The sequence below is a fragment of the Theropithecus gelada genome, chromosome 5 (assembly GCF_003255815.1).
Source record: "Theropithecus gelada isolate Dixy chromosome 5, Tgel_1.0, whole genome shotgun sequence".
NCBI classification, from domain to species: Eukaryota; Metazoa; Chordata; class Mammalia; order Primates; family Cercopithecidae; genus Theropithecus; species Theropithecus gelada.
The window spans coordinates 69,950,922-69,974,355 of NC_037672.1; the positions used below are offsets into that span (position 1 = coordinate 69,950,922).

A 23,434-nucleotide genomic window follows, 5' to 3' on the forward strand; every position below is an offset into this window, starting at 1 on the left:
AAACCACTGCTCAGTGAAATAAAAGAGGACACAAACAAATGGAAGAACATACCATGCTCATGGATAGGAAGAATCAATATCGTGAAAATGGCCATACTGCCCAAGGTTATTTACAGATTCAATGCCATCCCCAGCAAGCTACCAATGAGTTTCTTCACAGAATTGGAAAAAGCTGCTTTAAAGTTCATATGGAACCAAAAAAGAGCCCGCATCTCCAAGACAATCCTAAGTCAAAAGAACAAAGCTGGAGGCATCACGCTACCTGACTTCAAACTATACTACAAGGCTACAGTAACCAAAACAGCATGGTACTGGTACCAAAACAGAGATATAGACCGATGGAACAGAACAGAGTCCTCAGAAATAATACCACACATCTACAGCCATCTGATCTTTGACAAACCTGAGAGAAACAAGAAATGGGGAAAGGATTCCCTATTTAATAAATGGTGCTGGGAAAATTGGCTAGCCATAAGTAGAAAGCTGAAACTGGATCCTTTCCTTACTCCTTATACGAAAATTAATTCAAGATGTATTAGAGACTTAAATGTTAGACCTAATACCATAAAAACCCTAGAGGAAAACCTAGGTAGTACCATTCAGGACATAGGCATGGGCAAAGACTTCATGTCTAAAACACCAAAAGCAATGGCAACAAAAGCCAAAATTGACAAATGGGATCTCATTAAACTAAAAAGCTTCTGCACAGCAAAAGAAACTACCATCAGAACAGGCAACCTACAGAATGGGAGAAAATTTTTGCAATCTACTCATCTGACAAAGGGCTAATATCCAGAACCTACAAAGAACTCAAACAAATTTACAAGAAAAAAACAAACAACCCCATCAAAAAGTGGGCAAAGGATATGAACAGATATTTCTCAAAAGAAGACATTCATACAGCCAACAGACACATGAAGAAATGCTCCTCATCACTGGCCATCAGGGAAATGCAAATCAAAACCACAATGAGATACCATCTCACACCAGTTAGAATGGCGATCATTAAAAAGTCAGGAAACAACAGGTGCTGGAGAGGATGTGGAGAAATAGGAACACTTTTACACTGTTGGTGGGATTGTAAACTAGTTCAACCATTATGGAAAACAGTATGGTGATTCCTCAAGGATCTAGAACTAGATGTACCATATGACCCAGCCATCCCATTACTGGGGATATACCCAAAGGATTATAAATCATGCTGCTATAAAGACACATGCACACATATGTTCATTGCGGCACTATTCACAATAGCAAAGACTTGGAATCAACCCAAATGTCCATCAGTGACAGACTGGATTAAGAAAATGTGGCACATATACACCATGGAATACTATGCAGCCATAAAAAAGGATGAGTTTGTGTCCTTTGTAGGGACATGGATGCAGCTGGAAACCATCATTCTTAGCAAACTATCACAAGAACAGAAAACCAAACACCGCATGTTCTCACTCATAGGTGGGAACTGAACAATGAGATCACTTGGACTCGGGAAGGGGGACATCACACACCGGGGCCTATTATGGGGAGGGGGGAGGGGAGAGGGATTGCATTGGGAGTTATACCTGACGTAAATGACGAGTAGTTGGGTGCTGACGAGTTGATGGGTGCAGCACAGCAACATGGCACAAGTATACGTATGTAACAAACCTGCACGTTATGCACATGTACCCTAGAACTTAAAGTATAATAAAAAAAAAAATTACTAAAATTGTGCTAAAAAGTTTGGACTTCATGTAAAAACCAATGGGGATTCATTGAAGGATTTACACGATGAAAGGCAGGATTATTTTTACAATTTAAGAAGCTTATTTGGGCTGCTGTGAGGAAAAAAATAAATTAGAGTTTGGCTTCCTGAAGCCCTAAGGCCAGTTAGAAAACAATCTCAGTATTCCAAGTGACAAAGGACAGTGGCCTGGTTCACAACTAGTTAGCACTCAGAAATAATAGAATTTGGAGAGTGACAGCAAAGTTGAAGACAGAAAGAAGATTCCAGGATCAAGCTCAGGTTTTCTGTTTGAATTGAGTTAGTGATCCTGCCATTCATTGATGTGGGGAGCATGAGAAAAAGAGCTGCCTGTTATTTTGTTTGTGTATGGTGTGGGGCTTGGAATAATGAGTTCAGCTCTGGGCATGTTTAATTTAAGGTGCCTTTGTTGAATATGCAGGTGAAGTTGTATGGTAGGTGCTTTGGAACGTAACCGTAAAATTCAGGCAAAGGATTTTAGTCAGGAGAAATCAGCTTGGGAGTTTTTTTCAGTTTGGCTTCCTGCAAAAGCTAGCCCTGAAAAGAAAAAAAAAAAAAAAATTGAGAGCAAGTGCAAGAAATAAAGATGTGGTAGTTTTAAAACATGTCCGAGTTCTTCGACATTGCTTCCAAATTCTATTCCCTTCTCCTTGGCTAAGGATTGATGACTCAATCTCATGAATAGAATGCAGCAAAAAATGATACCACATCATGATTTTTGCTGGTACTATCTTTTGAGACACAGACCTTCAGAGCCCTAAACTAACATGTAAGAAGTCCAGGTACCTTAAAGTAACCTTGCTGGAGAGCCCATTTGCGGAGACCAGTAGAGACAGAGCTCTCTTAGCCTCCACATATTCAAGTCTCCCTGGACTAGGTACTAACATGAGAGTGAAAGAAGATTCAGCCCTAACCTTGAAGCTGCTCCACCTGACATCAAGTAGAACAGAGACAAGCTGTACTTTCTAAATCTGTACATATCACAAATTCGTGACATAATAAATATTGCTGTCATTTTAACTCATTAAGTGGTTTGATTTGAGGGTGATTCATTATATGTCAATAGATAACTGAAAGTATAGAGAAGTGATTCATTAATGGGAAGGTAGGTAGCAAAGGATGTGAATCAAACCATTCATTGCAGAATTACGCAACCCAAGGGGAGAGAATGCTGAGTACACCAACTCTCATGAGATTTTAGTTGAGGGCTACTTCTAGGGGTATTAATTATCTGGCATTTCTTGTCTGTTCTGCTTAAGAACTGAGACTGCACAATTTGGACTTGAGATACAGAGATGAAGATACTGGCAGTTGGATGTAAGACAGAACCCACTGAAACATTTAAAAGATCTAGCAGAGCACTGAGAGTCTCTGCTACAAAAGTGTGGTGGCTAATTTAATCTATTGACTTGACTGGGCCAAGGGGTGCCGAGATTGAATCTTATTTCTGGATGTGCCTATAAAACTGTTTCTGGATAAGATTAAACTCTTAATCAGTGGACTCGGTAAAGTGAATTGCCCTCCCAGTATGCGTAGGCATCATCCAGTCCTTTGAGGGCCTGAATAGAGCAAGAAGTGGAGGAAGGAGGAATTTGCCCCCTTTTTTCCCTGCCTCATTGCTTGAGCTAGGACATCTTATATCATCTTCTCCTGCCCACAGGATGCAATTTACACAAATGGCCAATTGCACAATTGGTTCTCCCTAGTTCTCAAGCTTTGGGACTTGCACTGAATAATACCACAGACTTTCTGAGGTCTCCAATTTACAGGCAGCATATTCTGGGATTTCTCAGGTTTCATAATTATGTGAGCCAATTTCTCATAATAAATCTCTCTCTTTGTGGACAAATGTACCACTTCGCCTTCCTTGTTCCAGCTGAACTACCTCTATGCCCTTCTCTGAACAAGTACTTTCTAGTTCAATGTCGTAAGTATATACTTGTCTTAAGGGATGTCCTTTTCCCAGTTTCTTCTAAGGGTAAATTTCTGACTCCTCAAGGAATCAGAAGGTCTCACCTCTTTTGTGAATCCACCAGTCCCTGTTCAAATAGGTAGAATTGGTTATTATCTGTTTTGCATAGTTGTCAGACACTGGTCCCCTAATAGAATTATTTGTAAATATTTGTTAATGACTGTGTCTGCTTCACCGGATTGTAGCCTTCCTGAGGCAGCACTTCTAATTTGTTTTAGATGTTACCAACCCAGCCCAGTACCTGGCACATCATAAATGATCAACAACATGTGTGAATGAATGAATGGATGAATGATTTTCAGTCTTAAAATATACATAAAATTTCAGATTTATTTCAGCACATTTGCATTTCTGCTGTTAGAAACGTCTATATTGTAGTGTAAAAAATAGGAAAATTTTACCATCTCCAATTATTTATTTTTAAAGCATGGAAAATTCAATAGTTTTATTTTCTTATTACTGAAACTTTCATAGGTGTGTTGCTTTTAAAGAGGTGATATTCTAGGCTCTGTTCCAAGATGGCCGGACATGAACAGCTCTGGTCTGCCATTCCCAGTGTGATCGACGCAGAAGACGGGATATTTCTACATTTCCACCTGAGGCACCTGGTTCATCTCATTGGGACTGGTTGGACAGTGGGTGCAGCCCACAGAGGGTGAGCCGAAGCAGGGCAGGGCACCGCCTCAGCTGGCCGCAAGGGGTAGGGGAATTTCCCTTTCCTAGCCAAGGGAAGCCATGACAGACTGTATCTGGAAAATCGGGACACTCTTGCCCAATGACAGGATCAAATTCAAACATAACAATATTAACCTTAAATGTAAATGAGATAAATGCCCCAGTTAAAAGACACAGACTGGCAAATTGAATAGACTCAAGACCCATCACTGTGCTGTATTCAGTAGACCCATCTCACATGCAGAGACACACATAGGATCAAAAGAAATGGATGGAGAAAGATCTACCAAGCAAATGGAAAGTAAATAAAAGCAGGGGTTGCAATCCCAGTCTCTGATAAAACAGACTTTAAACTGACAAAGATCAAAAGAGACAAAGAAGGCCATTACATAATGGTAAAGGGATCAATTCAACAAGAAGAGATAATGATCCTAACTATATACGCACCCAATACAAGAGGACCCAGATTCATAAAGCAAGTCCGTGGAGACCTACAAATAGACTTAGACTCCCACATAATAATAATGGGAGACTTTAACACCCCATTATCAATATTAGATCAACAAGACAGAAGGTTAACAAGGATATCCAGGACTTGAACTCAGCTCTGCAGCAAGTGGAACTAATAGACATCTACAGAACTCTCCACCCCAGATCAACAGAATATACATTGTTCTCAGCACCACATCGCACTTACTCCAAAACTGACCACATAGTTGGGAGTAAAGCACTCCTCAGCAAACATAAAAGAACAGAAATCACAAAAAACTGTCACTCAGATCACAGTGCAATCAAATTAGAACTCAGGATTACAAAACTCACTCAAAACCGCACAACTATATGGAAACCAAACAACCTGCTCCTGAATGATTACTGGGTACATAACGAAATGAAGGCAGAAATATAGATGTTCTTTGAAATCAATGAGAACAAAGACACAACATACCAGAATCTTTGGAACACATTTAAAGCAGTGTGTAGAGGGAAATTTATAGCACTAAATGCCCACAAGAGAAAGCAGGAAAGATCTAAAATTGACACCCTAACATCACAATTTAAAGAAATAGAAGAGCAAGAGCAAACAAATTCAAAAGCTAGCAGAGGGCAAGAAATAACTAAGATCAGAGCAGAAATGAATGAGCTAAAGACAGAAAAAATTCTGCAAAAAATTAATGAATTCAGGAGCTTTTTTTTTAAAAAAAGATCAACAAAATTGATAGAGCACTAACAACACTAATAAAAGAGAAAAGAAAGAAGAATCAAATAGACTCGATAAAAATGATAAAGGGGCTATCACCACCAATCCCACAGAAATATAAACTACTGTCAGGGTTTACTATAAACACCTCTACACAAATAAACTAGAAAACTGAGAAGAAATTGATAAATTCCTGGACACATACACCCTCCCAAGACTAAACCAGGAAGAAGTTGAATCTCTGAACAGACCAATAACAAATTTTGAAATTGAGGCAGTAATTAATAGCCTAACAACCAAAAAAAGCCCAGAACCAGATGGATTCACGTCCGAATTCTGCCAGAGGTACAAAGAGGAGCTGGTACCATTCCTTCTGAAACTATTCCAATCAACAGAAAAAGAGGGAATCCTCTCCAACTCATTTTATGAGACCAGCATCATCCTGATACCAAAGCCTGGTAGAGACCCAACAACAAAAGAGAATTTTGGACCAGTATCCCTGATGAACATCGATGCAAAAATTCTCAATAAAATATAGGCAAAACAAATCCAGAAGCACATTAAAAAGCTTATCCACCATGATCAAGTAGGCCTTATACCTGGGATGCAAGGCTGGTTCAACACACGCAAATCAATAACCATAATCCTTCACATAAACAGAACCAATGACAAAACCACATAATTATCTCAATAGATGCAGAAAAGGCCTGTGACAAAATTCAACAGCACTTCGTGATAAAAACTCTCAATAAACTAGGTATTGATGAAACGTATCTCAAAATAATTAGAGCTATTTATGACAAACCCACAGCCAATATCATACTGGAGGGCAAAAACTGGAGGCATTCCGTTTGAAAACTGGCACAAGTCAGGGATGCCCTCTCTCACCGCTCCTATTCAACATAGTGTTGGAAGTTCTGGCTAGGGCAATCAGGCAAGAGAAAGCAATAAAGGGTATTCAATTAGGAAAGGAGGAAGTCAAATTGTTTGTGTTTGCAGACGACATGATTGTATATTTAGAAAACCCCATTGTCTCAGCCCAAAATCTTCTTAAGCTGATAAGCAACTTCAGCAAAGTCTCAGGATACAAAATCAACGTGAAAAAAATCACAAGCATTCCTATACACCAATAACAGAGAGTCAAACCCTGAGTGAACTCCCATTCACAATTGCTACAAAGAGAATAAAATACCTAGGAATCCAGCTTAAAAGGGATGTGAAGGAACTCTTCAAGGAGAACTAGAAACCACTGCTCAGTGAAATAAAAGAGGACACAAACAAATGGAAGAGCATTCATGCTCATGGATAGAAAGAATCAATATTGTGAAAATGGCCATACTGCCCAAGGTAATTTATAGATTCAATGCCAACCCCATAAAGCTACCATTGACTTTCTTCACAGAATTGGAAAAGTCTACTTTAAAGTTCATATGGCACCAAAAAAGAGCCTCCATTGCCAAGACAATCCTATGCAAAATGAACAAAACTGGAGACATCATGCTTCCTGACTTCAAACTATACTACAAGGCTACAGTAACCAAAACAGCATGGTACTGGTACCAAAACAGAGAGATAGAGCAATGGAACAGAACAGAGACCTCAGAAATAACACCACACATCTACAATCATCTAATCTTTGACAAACCTGACAAAAACAAGCAACGGGGAAAGGATTCCATATTTAATAAGTGGTGCTGGGAAAACTGACTAGCCATATGTAGAAAGCTGAAACTGGATTCCTTCCTCACCTTATACAAAAATTAATTCAAGATGGATTAAAGACTTAAATGTTAGACCTAAAACCATAAAAACCCTACAAGAAAACCTAAGCAATACCATTCAGGACACAGGCATGGGCAAGGACTTCCTGACTAAAACACCAAAAGCAATGGCAACAAAAGCCAAAACTGACAAATGGGATCTAATTAAACTATAGAGCTTCTGCACAGCAAAACAAACTATCATCAGAGTGAACAGGCAACCTACAGAATAGGAGAAAATTTTTACAATCTACCTATCTGACAAAGGGCTAATATCCAGAATCTACAAAGAACTTAAACAAATTTAGAAGAAAAAATCAAACAACCCCATCAAAAAATGGGCAAAGGATATGAAGAAACACTTCTAGAAAGAAGACATTTATGCAGCCAACAGACATATTAAAAAATGCTTATTATCACTGGTCTTCAGAGAAATGCAAATCAAAAGCACAATGAGATACCATCTCACACCAGTTAGAATGGCCATCATTAAAAAGTCAGGAAACAACAAATGCTGTAGAGAAATAGGAACACTTTTACACTGTTGGTGGGAGTGTAAATTAGTTCAACCATTGTGGAAGACAGTGTGGTTATTCCTCCAGGTTCTAGAACTGGAAATACCATTTGACCCAGCAATTCCATTACTGGGCATATACCCAAAGGATTATAAATCATGCTGCTATAAAGACACATGCACACGTATGTTTATTGTGGCACTATTCACAATAGCAAAGACTTGGAACCAACCCAAATGTCCTTCAATGACAGACTGGATTAAGAAAATGTGGCACATATACACCATGGAATACTATGCAGCCATAAAAAAGGATGTGTTCATGTCCTTTGCAGGGACATGGATGCAGCTAGAAACCCATCATTCTGAGCAAACTATCACAAGGACAGAAAACCAAACATCGCATGTTCTCACTCATAGGTGGGAATTGAACAATGAGAACACCTGGACATAGGGTGGGGAACATCACACACTGGGGCTTGTCATTGGGTGGGGGGTAGGGGCAGCGATAATGTTAAGAGAAATACGCAATGTAAATGACGAGTTGATGGGTGCAGCACACCAACACGGCACGTGCATACCTATGGAACAAACCTGCACATTGTGCACATGTACCCTAGGACTTAAAGTATAATAATTTTTAAAAAGAGGTTGATTTTTTAAATACAATTTGAAAAGATATGTCCGAATTTAGTAGGTTATATATTTTTCGGGTATGCTAGTTGCAGACATGCCCATTTTTCTGGATTCAGAGTTTGGTGTAGACTTACCTATCTACAGCAATTGCAACTAATGTAAAGACTGAAGCTGCAACAGATATTCCCTGGACCAGTCCACTGATCTTGCACATCGTGTTTCCAAATGGCCATCCTGAAAGGAAAATGAAATAGTCTTTCAGAAGGTCATATTTTCACAATCTCACTGAAAATAAAAATAGAAAGGCATGGAAACAAGACTCACGCAACTGTTTTCTGCATGATAGGCAGAGAACAATCAATGTTTCTCAGTATTTTCCTTAATATCTCTAGAGCTCACATGATAGGCAGAGAACAATCAATGTTTCTCAGTATTTTCCCTAATCTCTCCAGAGCTCTGTTTTTCAGTACACTAACAATAACGTCAAAACTTAATAGTAGTTATCACATTCCAGGCACTGTAAGTGGTCTCTGTCTATCGACATATCTAACCCTCACAACAAGCTTTTGAAGGCTTTGTTATTTTCATCACAATGTAGATGAGGTAACAAATAAACAAATATTACATACTTTGCCACAGCTAGTTAGGAGCATTTTAAAGATTTGAACCTGGGCAGTAAGACTCCAGAGTCTAAACCATTGACTCTGATGCAGCAATGCCCTTTAAATGAATAAACAGAATGCCGATTTTCTAGTTTGGAAAGGCACCCTATAAATTATGAGGAATCAGGAGTTACATACAGAATAAACTGTATTTATTAATATAGAATGAAATGAGACAATTTACCCCAGAGACACATCCAGAATAAAGAGCACTTTGCATGAACAAAAGTATTACTTTCCTACTAAACCTTAGCTACTGTATAGTTTATAAAAGAAATTAATAAAATTATTGTAGTAGTTTGATATTCTAAACACCCATCTGCTATTACTTGAAAAGGAACAATATCCTTCTCCTAGCAAATATTCTCATTTCTCAAAGGACGAAAATTATGCATTTCTCAGAGTTTTAAAATTTATTTTTTAAAATTTTCTGCAATTTATTTTCTGAAACAAAATATTCTTACCCATAAAGTATTTTTAAATAACCTAAATAATTCAAGTATATCTTTTAAAAGTCACCTATTCAGATCATATTAAAATAAACGCTTGAGTGACTCTAGTGAGTGGCAACCAAAAGAGAATATGTCTCTTTCAGTTCTAAAATGTGTTAGCGTATAGTAGTACTATTTGTCAACAAAAATGCACAAAAGTGTGTGTAGCCATTGGTCGGACATGGAATATTAAGCATATATTTTACCTTATCTCCCTCCCTCAATTCCACTGAAATGATAGGTGTAGGATAAAAAAGCACAAATCCTTAGAAATTAAAGTACCAGATACTACTAAATGGGAGGTTGAGAAAACAACATGATTGGTGGAAATTATGTATAAATCCAATTAGATGCCACTGGTTTTTCCCCCATGTTGATAGAAGAATGGAGGTTTACTCTCTGAGGAGGCAGAACCATAAGTACTCTAAACCCCGAGTTGCCAGGTGCGGGGTAATGAGTGCCACTGTGATGCAGAAGGATTAAGTGAAAGTATACCGTGGCACTGCATGGCAATGTGGAATGTAACAGCCAGCCCTACATTCCTATGGCAGTACGTTAGAAAATCTCCTTCTGGAAAAAGTGACCTGTTCAATAATACTGATACATAGATTTTGACAATTGTGAATTTCCCAATGAATAGTCCAGACTAATGAAGTGGACAGTGGTCCTAACCTTAACCTCCAGGCATGCAGAACTTCCAGGCAGCCACACTATGCCTCACTCTGAAACACGGAAGCTAAGAAGCAGTTAACTAGATCTGGTCTTTTTTTGGGGGATATTTTATTTTGTTTTGTTTTGTTTTGTTTGTTTCTTTGTTTTGAGACAGGGTGGAGTGCAGTGGTGTGATCATGACTCAGTGTGGCCTTAACCCCTCCGCTTACCCCACCACCCTGTCCCCAGGCTCAAGCAATCTTCCTACCTCAAGCTCCTGAGTAGCTGGGAATACAGGTGCAGTCCACCACACCGGTTTTTTTTTTTTTTTAATTTTTTGTAGAGATGGGGTCTCACTATGTTGCCCAGGCTGGTTTTGAACTCCTAGGCTCAAGTAATTCTCTCACGTTGGCCTCCCAAAGTGTTGAAACTACAGGCATGAGCCACCTTACCCAGCCTTAGAGCTAGTATATGATAACACAACAGAGTGACTACAGTCAAGAATAATTTATTGTATATTTAGCAATAACTGAGAGTAGAATTGAAATGTTCTTACATAAAGAAATGATAAATGCTTGAGGTGATGGATATTCCAAATGCCCTAATATGATTATTATCCTAATATGGTTATTACACATTATATGCCTATATCAAATATCATATGTATCCCATAAATATACACATATGTACCCATATTAACTAAAAAGAAAACAAATTAAAAGAATTTTTTAAATGCAATGAAAAATAAACAGTTAACAATAGGGAAATGTCAAACATAAAAGAAAAAGACTAACACACATAGGAAGAAAAATAGGAAAACCAAATTAAGTCAGAGATATGAAAAACAGAAAACACAAACAAATATTACAACCCCAGAGATATAGTGCATTTTGTCCATGAAACATGTGCATGATACTGTTTATATCATGATACTGTTGTATTATGGTGGGAACTACAGAAATATGCAGAAAATAAAAATAACTCAAAATATTTAAGATATGGTAACCGTATTGAGGAGTTCAACATAAAATTTAAAAGAGAAAGCTGAGAAAATCTTTGAAAATAGAAGAATGAGGGGCAAAAACTTAAAATAAAAAGATGACAAAACAAGAGCGATCCAGAATCTCTAATATCTGATTAATATGAATAGAAGACAGAAAAACAGAAAATAGCTCCACAAGAAAATTCCCTAAGATTAAAGGCCACTCATTTTCAGATTGAAAATCCCTAATTTATGTCCAGCACAATAAATACAAAATAAAAAGTTTACCTCAAGGCATAGTTTCATGAGAATTGAGAACATTAGGGATAAAGGGAAGTTCTAAAAGCTTTCCATAAGAAAAACAAAATACAAATCATGGGCAAAAGAAGAAAGAATTAAATATCATATTTTTTTCAGCAGTAATACCATATATTACAGCAGTAGCAATAGAGAGATTCCTTTGAAATTCTGACAGAAGAAATTTCCAACCTAGACTTCTTTATACAGTTAACTAATTGTGAGGGCAGAATAAAGATACTTGCAGACATATAAGAGCTCCAACATTTCCTCAGAAAGGAATAAACAAAAAAAAGAAGTGGACATGGCATCCAGAAAATGGGATTGACCACAAAGAGAGGTGAAGAGAGTTGTCAGGTATCAGCGAAGGGGTATCCCAGAGCAGAAGCTGCTCTGCCCTGGGAGTAAGGTGTTCCTATAAAGACAAGAGAACAGAAAACACCAGGAGAGGTACCTGCAGGTAAATTTATAGATACTTGATATGTTTAAAGCTATTGGCAAGAGAGTAAGACTTCTGGAAGCGAATTTGAGGATACATTAATAATGGGTACACACCCAAACTAAGCAAATCAAAATATACCCTTAATAAATCTAGGAAAATGAAACATTTTATAAGAGAGAAATTGATACAGCACTTTCCAAGGCTCAGCAGGGATAAGATATATGTAAAATAAGAATATATATACTGTATGTTGATTCAAACAAAAATTGTGATGTAATTATACCAGGAGAATGCGAGAATGTGAAGAGTATGAATGTATGTTTGCACCGATGTGGTGAAAGTTTACAACTCAATTTACGTCTATGAGAGTTTGAAGAAAAAATATTGAAAACATGTTATTTAGAAATATATTAGTAATTACAAAAAAATAAAAGCAAAAATTGCCAAAGGCGGCTGCCTCCTGAGAATGCAAACAAAGAGCTAAAGATGGGTAATTTTTATTTTTTATTTTTGGAGACAGAGTCTTGCTCTGTCACCCAGGCTGGAGTGCAGTGGGCAATCTTGGCTCACTGCAACCTCCGCCTCTAGGGTTCAAGTGATTATCATGCTTCAGCTTCCTGAGTGGCTGGGATTACAGGTGCATGCCACCATACCAGGCTAATTTTTGTATTTTTAGTAGAGATGGGGTTTCACCATGTTGGCCAGGCTGATATTGAATTCCTGGGCTCAAGTAAGCTATCCGTCTTGGCCTCCCAAAATGCTATCCGTCTTGGCCTCCCACAATACCTCCCAAAGTGCAGGTATTGTGCCTGGCCAAGGTTGGGTAATTTGTATGCAAGAACTTTAAAATAATTAATGTAATTTAAAGTATGTATGGGATAAAATATTGAGAGCACTTTTTGTTGGCAAAATAACTTTCCTAAAAGTCTCAGGATTAAAAAAAAAATCAATGTAAAAAAATCACTAGCTTTCCTATACATCCACAACAGTCAAGCTGCGTGCCAAATCAGGAACTCAATCCCATTCAAAATTTCCACAAACAGAATAAAATATCTAGGAATATAGCTAACCAGGGAGGTGAAAGATTTCTACAAGGAGAACTACAAAACACTGTTCAAAGAAATCCGTGATGACACAAACAAATAGAAAAACACTCCATGCCCATGGATAGGAAGAATCAATATCATGAAAATGGCCACACTGCCCAAAACAATTTATAGATTCCGTGCTATCCCTATTACATTGCCAATGACATTCTTTACAGAACTAGAAAAATTATTTTAAAATTCATATGGAATAAAAAAAAAGCCTGAATAGCCAAAGTGATCCTAAGTAAAAAAACAAAGCTGGAGGCATTATGCTACCCAACTTCAAACTATACCACAAGGCTCTAGTAACTGAAACTGCATGGTACTAGTACAAAAACAGACACATAGGCCAGTGCAACAGAACAGAGAATCCAGAAACAAGGCCACACACCTACAAATATCTAACCTTCAACAAAGCTGACAAAAACAATGGGCAAGTAATGGGGAAAGGATTCCCTATTTAATAAATGGTGCTGCAATAACCAGCTAGTTATGTGCAGAAGATTGAAACCAGACCCCTTTCTTATACCATGTACATAAATTAACTCAAGATGGATTAAGGACTTAAAGGTAAAACCCAAAACTATGAAAACTCTGGAAGACAACTAGGCAATACCATTCTAGACACAGGAACAGGCAAAAATTTCACTAGGAAGACACCAACAGCAATCACAACAAAGGCAAAAATTTACAAATAGAATCTATTAATAATTAAATTAAAGAGCTTCCACATGACAAAAGAAAATATCAACTGAGTAAACAGATAACCTACACAGTGAGAGAAAATGTTTGCAAACTTTGCATTTGACTGAGGTCTAATATCCAGCATCGGAAAGGAACTTAAACAAATTTACAAAAAATAAACAACCCCATTAAAAAGTGGGCAAAGGACATGAACAGATATTTTTCAAAAGAAGACATACATGTGGCCAATAAACATATGAAAAAAAGCTCAACATCACTGATTATTAGAGAAATGTAAATAACAAACACAATGGGATATCACCCCACACCAGTCAGAGTGGCTACTATTAAAAAGTAAAAAAATAACACATGTTGGTGAAATCATGGAGAAAAATAAACACTTTTTCACTGCTGGTGGGAATGTAAATGAGTTTAACCATTCTGGAGGACAATGTGGCAATGCCTCAAAGACTTAAAGACAGAACTACCATTCAACCCAGCAGTCCCAATACTAGGTATATACCCAGAGGAATATAAATTGTTCTATTTTAAAGACACATGTATGTATATGTTCATTGCAGTACTATTCACGATAGCAAAGACATGGAATCAGTCTAAATACCCATCAATGGTAGATGAATTAAAAAAATGTGGTACATATACACCATAGAATACTATGTAGCCATAAGAAAGAATGAGTTCATTGAAGGAATATGGATGGAGCTGGAGGCCATTATCTGCAGCAAACTAATGCAGGAACAGAAAACCAAATACTACATGGTCTTACTTATAAGTGGGAGCTAATGATGACATAGAGGGGAACAACATGCCCTGGGGCCTATTGGAGGGTAGAAGGAGTAAGGACGATGAGACTCAGGAAAAGAAACCCAATGGGTACTAGGCTTAATACCTGGGTGACAAAATAATCTGTACAACAAACCCCCATGACACAAGTTTACCTATGTAATAAACTTGTACATGTACCCCTGAGTTAAAAATAGAAGTCAAATTTAAAAAATACTTGCCTGAGAGTGATAGCAATAATTTTTATCAATTTGTACACCTTCTTTTTGTCTGTCATAGTATCTTGATAATGTAACTGATATGGACGTGAGGCAAGAAAATATTAGTTAGAAAAGGGCGGAGTCCCTGGCAATGGCTCCACCCTCAAGCTTGGACCTTGTGGCTCTAAGTGAGAACATGCAATCCTGTTTTCCCACCTGAATGTTGCCTTTTTCAAAACCACCCTGCCCTGCCACGGCCCCCATCCTATACCCATCAAAATCCCAGGTTCCACTGACACAGCAGCAGGTGGTGCGGCAGAGGAGAGAAGACGAGAAGCGTCTGAACATTGAAAAGAAAAGCAGCTGGACATTGGAAACTATGGTTGGAGAGGAGTTCAGCCGGAGACCATCGATCATCTTTCCATTCCATTCCTGTTCCAGCTCTCTATACTGCTGACAGCCACTTCCACTGCTCAGTAAAATTCTCCACATTTGCCACCCTTCAATTCGTTCATGCGACCTGGTTCTTCCTGGATGCCAGACAGGAACTCAGGTACCCAGAGGGCAGGTGCCAAATGCTGTCACTCTGACCCTCCACTGAGCTGGTTAACACTTAGCTGTCTGCTCTCTGGACTTCCAGGGGTTGCAGGCAACTGCTAGACACAGTCGTGGGGCTGGCACAGGATTAGTTCCTGCTGGCACCCAAAAGCACTTGCCCTAGCTCCTGCACCCGCTCACCTGCATGCTCCCCCTCCCACAAGGGGCTTGAGAGTTGCAGGTGGAGTAAGGGAGCCGCCCCTTCACCAGTGCCGCGAAGTGGTCAAGGGAATGGTCCTTTCACCACATCCTCGATAAAATTATTTTGAATGATAAACATCGCAAAAACTCACATCTATGCAGTATGTGACTGACAGAACTGGTTCTCTGAACTCTCCCTGAGTCCCACTCCAGAGAAAGGAAGGAAACAGGAAAACTCTTAAGAGAAATCTCTTTTCCTATTTTTCAGTAAATTGATGCTGAATGCTATAAAAATGTATGAACTTTGTTATAGCTCATGCTGTTCTAAATATATTTGATATTCTTTTGATGTTCTTTTTTATTACATAGATTTGGAATGTGAATATTGTGAGCACTGCTCTTTAATGAACACAACAGATACTTATTAAGCTGGTATTGTGTACAAAAAGTGTATTGGAAGCTGGAGATACATTTTTCCTGCACTTCAGGAGCATGTAAGGCGGTGCTAAACTGGTAGTAAAGGAACCGCCCCTTCACCAGTCCCGTGAAGGGGTCAAAGGAACGGTCCTTTCATCACATCCTCAACAGAAATTTTTAAAATGATAAACATCGCAAAAACTCAGATCTACGTAGTAAGGTAAAGTACTTCTGTGGGCCCAGAAGTACTATAGGGTGCTACCCTAAGCTTTACAGTGTAAACTTACTTATGTTGCACACATAAACTACCACTTTTTGAAAATCATTAAGATTTTCAAAGATTGAAAGATCTTTGTTTCATTAAACAAAGATTAATGAAGCTTAAGATTGTTGCATTAAGATTAGATTGTTGCAGCTTCTCTCAAAAACTGTTGGAAATCTCTCTAGCTAACCACATGAGGGCCTAAATTTCTACTTACGTTAGATTGAAGATATTACATTAACTCAAATCAGATGTATCAGTTCTTTGGACCTTATAGTTCGTAGTGACAGTTCTGTCATCTTATATGTGCCCTGAATTTTATTAAGAAAATTCAAAGGCTTCAGGTAAGACATACTAAATCTTATTTTCTCATGACCTCCAGTGAATACTCCATAAAAATAGCAGCCTCCACTTTCTGTTTCTATTATATCACTTTTACTTTCCTCCAGAATCCTTCTCATTCTCTAATTATATAACTATTCGTTTATTGTCCGTCTACTCCTTCAGAATGTAGATCCAATGAGGGCAGGTGCCTCAATCAGTTCCTGGATTTCCATAAATATCTGTGAATAAACAAAAGAATGAGCAGCCCTGCCAATGGCTGCCGAAATATGGGACAAATATTTCATATTATCTTCGAACTGCACAAAAGTCAACATACCTGCTATAATATTGTCCAGCAGTGTTATAGGCATGCAGAATATGCCAACTAGTAAATCACTTATGGCCAGGTTTAAGATGAAGAGATTAGTGACTGTGTGCATATGTTTGTTCCTCATTACAATAAAGCAAACCACAGTATTTCCCACCATGCACAAAAAGAAGATCAGAAAGTAGGAAATAATGAAGATTGCTGCCACTCGAGGCTGGTGAAGATAGTAGTTCACATAGGTAATATTAATATCTGAGTGCAGATGATCCTTTGTGTCATTGACACTCCAGATGAGATGCCAGTTTTCTGAAGAGTTTGTGTCCCATTTCTCATTCATGATGAACCTTAACAAAGAAGAGACAGAAAAGAAAAACATAATTAGGAACCAGTAAAGCAAAAATTCTGTGCCTGAGTTTAAGAGGAACACTTGTAAAATGCCATGGAAGTTTTATGGTCTTTCTATAATAATCTATAAGTTTTACATAAAACGGAATTATACATAAGGCACTCAAATTATTAGGATTTTAACCAAGAGCATTTGAAAATTCCAATTTGTGCCAAATAAAGTATTATTCTATTTTATTTCTAATACACTCTATATTTCGCTTCTTTTGGCATGCACTCTATCCATTTCCCTTGCCTTCCAAAACTCTCCTTCCCTCTACCTCCAGGTATCATATTCTGTCAAGACCCACTTATTAATTTAAAGCTGACTCACATGCCCCTAGCTTTCCTGATAATCCGAACAAGATACAATGTCTACATCTTTGAAACTTCTACTCTGACTCAATTAATTTAATAATATTATATATACATGTGTGTGTGTGTGTGTGTGTGTGTATATATATATATATATATATATTTTTTTTTTTCAGGGGTTTCACTCTGTCACCTGGACTGGAGTGGCACCATCTCAGGTCACTGTAGCCTTGATCTCCCAGGTTCAAGTGATTCTCCTGCCTCAGCCCCCCAAGTAGCTGAGACCACAGGTGTGTGCCATCATGACCAGTTAATTTTTATGTTTCTAATAGAGATGGAGTTTTGCCGTGTTGTCCAGTCTGGTCTTGAACTCCTGAGTTCAAGTGATCCACCCACCTCAGCCTCCCAAAATGCTAGGATTATAGGCACGAGCCACCTCGCCTGACCTAAATGTTATTTTTATATGATTCTCTATGCAGACACAGCCACCATATTGTGAGTCTCTTAATATAGGGCTAGGTTACTTGCCTCGGTTTCATTTAGCATAATTCTATTCACACACAATGTATCAAGAAATTATGTAGAATCTGTATGTCTATTTTTTTCTTTTTTCTTTTTCCTTTTTTTTTTTTTTTTTTTTGAGACAGAGTCTTGCTCTGTCTCCCAGGCTGGAGTGCGGTGGCGCGATCTCAGTTCACTGAAAGCTCCGCCTCCCTGGTTTACGCCATTCTCCTGCCTCAGCCTCCCGAGTAGCTGGGACTACAGGCGCCCGCCACCACTCCCGGCTAGTTTTTTTGTATTTTTAGTAGAGACGGGGTTTCACCGTGTTAGCCAGGATAGTCTCGATCTCCTGACCTCGTGATCCGCCCGCCTTGGTCTCCCAAAGTGTTGGGATTACAGGAGTGAGCCACCGCGCCAAGCCTGTATGGCTTAATGTAGACAGCTTAATCAATCCTGTATGTCAGAGGTCCCCATAACCACTCCTAGGTATGGTGATTCACTAGAAAGACTCACAGGACCCAGCATATAATGCAGTCACAGCTAATATTTATCAAAGTGAAGGATGCAAAGCAAAATCAGGAATGGAAAAGGTACATGGGGTGAAGACTGCAGGAAATTAGGTATAAGCCCCATGCATCTAATCTCAGTGGAGTCACACAGAACATGCCTAATTCCTCCAGTAACAGAAAACACGCGTAAAGTGTTGTCAACCAGAGAAGCTCACTAGAGACTCAACACCCAGGGTTTTTCTGGGAGAATGATCAAGTGGGGATCTTCTTCCTAGCATACATCAAAATTCCAGACTCCCAGACAGAAAGTAGATATTCCGCATAAACCATGTTGTTTGTACAAACAGTCTAGGCATAGTGAGCCACTCATCATTTAAGTAAACCTGTGTATCAGTACAGAAAGTGTTTATTATTTAACTTCCCAGACTCCAACCAAGGCCAACTTAGCAAGCAGGCTTTTCTAAGGGTAGCAGCCTCAGGCCTGCTTGTTATCTCTTTTCTGCACACCTTGTTAATTAATTGAACAGAAGGTTATATCTGCCCACAAATGAAAATGAATTTGACAGTGGACTTATACAATTGACCTCCCCACACTGTTAGTGTGTTCCAGCAAAGAATTATAAATGACTGCTTAAAGCAGTGGACAAAAGTTTGAAACAGGATAGTTACATAGTCTGAAATTATCTACTCACAAAATACTTTATTAATTTCAAAGTTAAAATTGTAACTTTTCAGTGAAAAAACTGAGCAAATACCACCTTAGTTAAATGATCCAAGATAACAGTTTGGATGATGAGATGCAAATATATCATATGGTCCTTGACGTAATGCATGAGAATTCAACATCTGTTTAGCAATATTCTTGTCAAAAATGCATAATCTTACCCTGAGGAAATATTAGACAATTTCTAAATTAGAAAAATTCTATAGATGTAAAATATTTCAATGTCGTTCTACCTCAGAAGTGAATGAATGCTTATTGTCCTTAGTTATAAAATTTAAACTTCCTACCACCTATGGTCAGTAGCATAATGGCTTCCCAAGTGTCTCTGTCCAAATCTCCAGAACTTCTGAATAAACCGGTTAGGTTACCCGGCAGAGGGGAATTAAGGTTGCTAATTAGCTTATATTAAAATAGGATATCCTGGTTATATACGTGGGCTTAATGTAATCGTGAGAGTCCTTAAAAGTGGAAGAGACACAGAGTATCAGTATTAGAGCTATTCTAGGTGAGAACAACTTGATGGGCCATTGCTGGCTTTAAAGATTGAAAAGGACCGTGAGCCAAGGAATGCAAATAACCTCTAGAAGCTGGAAAAGAAAAGCAAGAAGACAGATTCTTCTGTAGAGCCTTAAGAAAAAAATGCAGCCTTGCCAACATCTTGATTTTAGCCTAGTGGAAACCGTTCCAGACTTCTGGCCTTCAGAACTACAAGATAATAAATGTGTGTTATTTTAGACACTAAATGTGACAACTTGGTACCGTACTAATAGGAAACCAACAGACCACCTATCCTTCCCCAATTTTTGTAGTATTACCTGAGATCTTTTCCTTGAACTTTCTATATACATAGTTGAGAGGTTGGAGGTTTTCTTTCCCACAATGGTTGAACTAATTTGCACTCCCACCAACAGTGTAAAAGCATTCCTATTTCTCCACATGCTCTCCAGCATCTGTTGTTTCCTGACTTTTTAATGATTGCTATTCTAACTGGCGTGAGATGGTGTCTGATTGTGGTTTTGATTTGCATTTCTCTAATGACCAGTGATGATGAACTTTTTTCCCATATGTTTGTTGGCCTCATAAATGTCCTCTTTTGAGAAGTGTCTGTTCATATCTATCACCCACTTTTTAATGGGGTTGTTTTTTTCTGGTAAATTTGTTTAAGTTCCTTGTAGATTCTGGATATTAGCCCTTTGTCAGATGGATAGATGGATAGATTGCAAAATTTTTTTTCCCATTCTGTAGGTTGCCTGTTCCCTCTGATGATAGTTTCTTTTGCTGCACAGAAACTCTTTAGCTTAATTCGATACCATTTGTCAATTTTGGCTTTTGTTGCCATTGTTTTTGGTGTTTTAGTCACGAAGTCTTTGCCCATGCCTATGTCCTGAATGGTATTGCCTAGGTTTTCTTCTAGGGTTTTTATGGTTTTAGGTCTTACATTTAAGTGTTTAATCCATCTTGAGTTAATTTTTGTATAAGGTGTAAGGAAGGGGTCCAGTTTCAGCTTTCTACATATGGCTAGCCAGTTTGCTCAGCACCATTTATTAAGTAGGGAATCCTTTCCCCATTGTTTGTTTTTGTCAGGTTTATCAAAGATCAGATGGTTGTAGATATGTGGCATTATTTCTGAGGCCTCTATTCTGTTCCACTGGTCTATATGTCTGTTTTGGCACCAGTACCATGTTGTTTACTGGCACCAAAGCCTTGAAGTATAGTTTGAAGTCAGGTAGCATGATGCCTCCAGCTTTGTTCTTTTTGTTTAGAATTATCTTGGCTATGTGGGCTCTTTTTTGGTTCCATATGAAATTTAAAGTACTTTTTCTAATTCTGTGAAGAAAGTCAATAGTAGCTTCATGGGGATGGCATTAAGTCTATAAATTACTTTGGTCAGTAAGGCCATTTTTCACGATATTGATTCTTCCTATCCATGATCATTGCTTGTGTCCTCTCTTATTTCCTTGAACAGTGGTTTGTAGTTCTTCTTGAAGAGGTCCTTTACATACCTTGTAAATTGTATTCCTAGGTATTTTATTCTCTTTGTAGCAACTGTGAATGGGAGTTCACTCATGATTTGGCTCTATTTGTCTATTACTGGTGTATAGGAATGCTTGTGATTTTTGCACATTGATTTGGTATCCTGAGACTTTGCTGAAGTTGCTTATCAGCTTAAGGAGATTTTGGGCTGAGACGATGGGTTTTTCTAAATATACAATCATATCATCTGCAAACACAGACAATTTGACTTCCTCTCTTCCTATTTGAATACCATTTCTTTCTTTCTCTTGCCTGATTGCCCTGGTCAGAACTTCCAATACTGTATTGAATAGGTGGGGAGAGTGGGCATCTTTATCTTGTGCCAGTTTTCAAAGGGAATGCTTCGAGCTTTTGCCCATTCACTATGATATAGGTTGTGGGTTTGTCATAAATAGCTCTTATTATTTTGAGATACGTTCCATCAATATCTAGTTCATTGAGAGTTTTTTGCATGAAGGTGTGTTGAATTTTGTCAAAGGCCTTTTCTCCATCTATTGAGATAATCATGTGGTTTTTGTCATTGGTTCTGTTTATGTGATGGATTACATTGATTGATTTACATATTTTGAAACAGCCTTGCATCCTGGGGATTAAGTCAGCTTGATCATGGTGGGTAAGCTTTTTGATGTGCTGCTGGATTCGATTTGCCAGTATTTTATCGAGGTTTTCTGCGTCAATGTTCATCAGAGATATTGGCCTGAAATTTTCTTTTTTGTTGTGTCTCTGCCAGGTTTTGGTATCCTGATGATGCTGGCCTCATTCCATGAGTTAGGGAGGATTCCCTCTTTTTCTATTGTTTGGAATAGTTTCAGAAGTAATGGTACCAGCTCCTCTTTGTACCTCTGGTAGAATTCAGCTGTGAATCCATCTGGTTCTGGGCTTTTTTTGGTTGTTAGGCTATTAATTATTGCCTCAATTTCAAAACTTGTTATTGGTCTGTTCAGGGATTCGACTTCTTCCCGGTTTAGTCTTGGGAGGGTGTATGTGTCCCGGAATATATCCATTTCTTCTAGATTTTCTAGTTTATTTGCATAGAGGTGTTTATAGTATATAGTATTCTCTGATAGTAGTTTGTATTTCTATGGGATCAGTGATGATATCCCCTTTATCATTTTTATTGTGTCTATTTGATTCTTCTCTCTTTTCTTCTTTATTAGTGTGCCTAGTGGTCTATCTATTTTGTTAATCTTTTCAAAAAACCAGCTCCTGGATTCATTGATATTTTGAAGCATTTTTTTGTGTCTCTATCTCCTTCAGTTCTGCTTTGATCTTAATTATTTCTTGTCCTCTGCTAGCTTTTGAATTTGTTTACTCTTACTTCTCTAGTTCATTTAATTGTGATGATAGGGTGTTGATTTTAGATCTTCCTACTTTCTCCTGTGTGCATTTAGTGCTATACATTTCCCTCTAAACACTGCTTTAATTGTGTCCAAGAGATTCTGGCATGTTGTGTTTTTGTTCTCATCAGTTTCAAATAACTTACTTATTTCTGCCTTAATTTCAATATTTATCCAGTAGCCATTCAGGAGCAGATTGTTGAGTTTCTATGTAGTTGTGCAGTTTTGAGTGAGTTTCTTAATCCTGAGTTCTAATTTGACTGCACTGTGGTCTGAGAGACTGTTTGTTATCATCATTTCTGTTCTTTTGCATTTGCTGAGGAGTGTTTTACTTCCAATTATGTGGTCAATTTTAAATAATGTGATGTGGTGCTGAGAAGAATGTGTAGTCTGTTTATTTGGGGTGGTCAGTTCTGTATATGTCTATTAGGTCTGCTTGGTCCAGAGCTGAGTTCAAGTCCTGAATATTCTTGTTAATTTTCTGTCTCATCAATCTGTCTAATATTGACAGTGGGGTGTTAAAGTCTCCCACTACTATTGCATGGGAGTCTAAATCTCTTTGTATGTGTCTAAGAACTTGTTTTATGAATCTAGGTGCTCCTGTATTGGGTGCATATAAATTTAAGACATTAGCTCTTCTTGTTGCATTGATCCCTTTACCATTATGTAATTTTTTTTTTATCTTTGTTGGTTTAAAGTCTGTTTTATCAGAAACTAGGATTGCAACCCCTGCTTTTTATTATTATTATTATTTGCTT

General features: G+C 38.0%; 1 protein-coding gene across 2 annotated transcripts in view; it reads right to left on the reverse strand.

The window, feature by feature from the left end:
* Positions 1-23,434, reverse strand: part of NPFFR2 (neuropeptide FF receptor 2) — a 98,128-nt gene that overhangs the window by 8,479 nt on the left and 66,215 nt on the right. Inside the window, exons 2-3 of one of the 2 annotated variants that reach the window (XM_025386163.1) lie at positions 16,882-17,216; positions 8,637-8,736 (exon numbers count right to left, since the gene is read on the reverse strand). In XM_025386163.1, the coding sequence (XP_025241948.1) occupies positions 8,637-8,736; positions 16,882-17,209 (428 nt within the window). In that variant the 5' untranslated portion in view covers positions 17,210-17,216. Of the gene's footprint in view, positions 1-8,636; positions 8,737-16,881; positions 17,239-23,434 lie in introns of those variants that run through there. The other variant, XM_025386162.1, reaches the window with a different exon arrangement.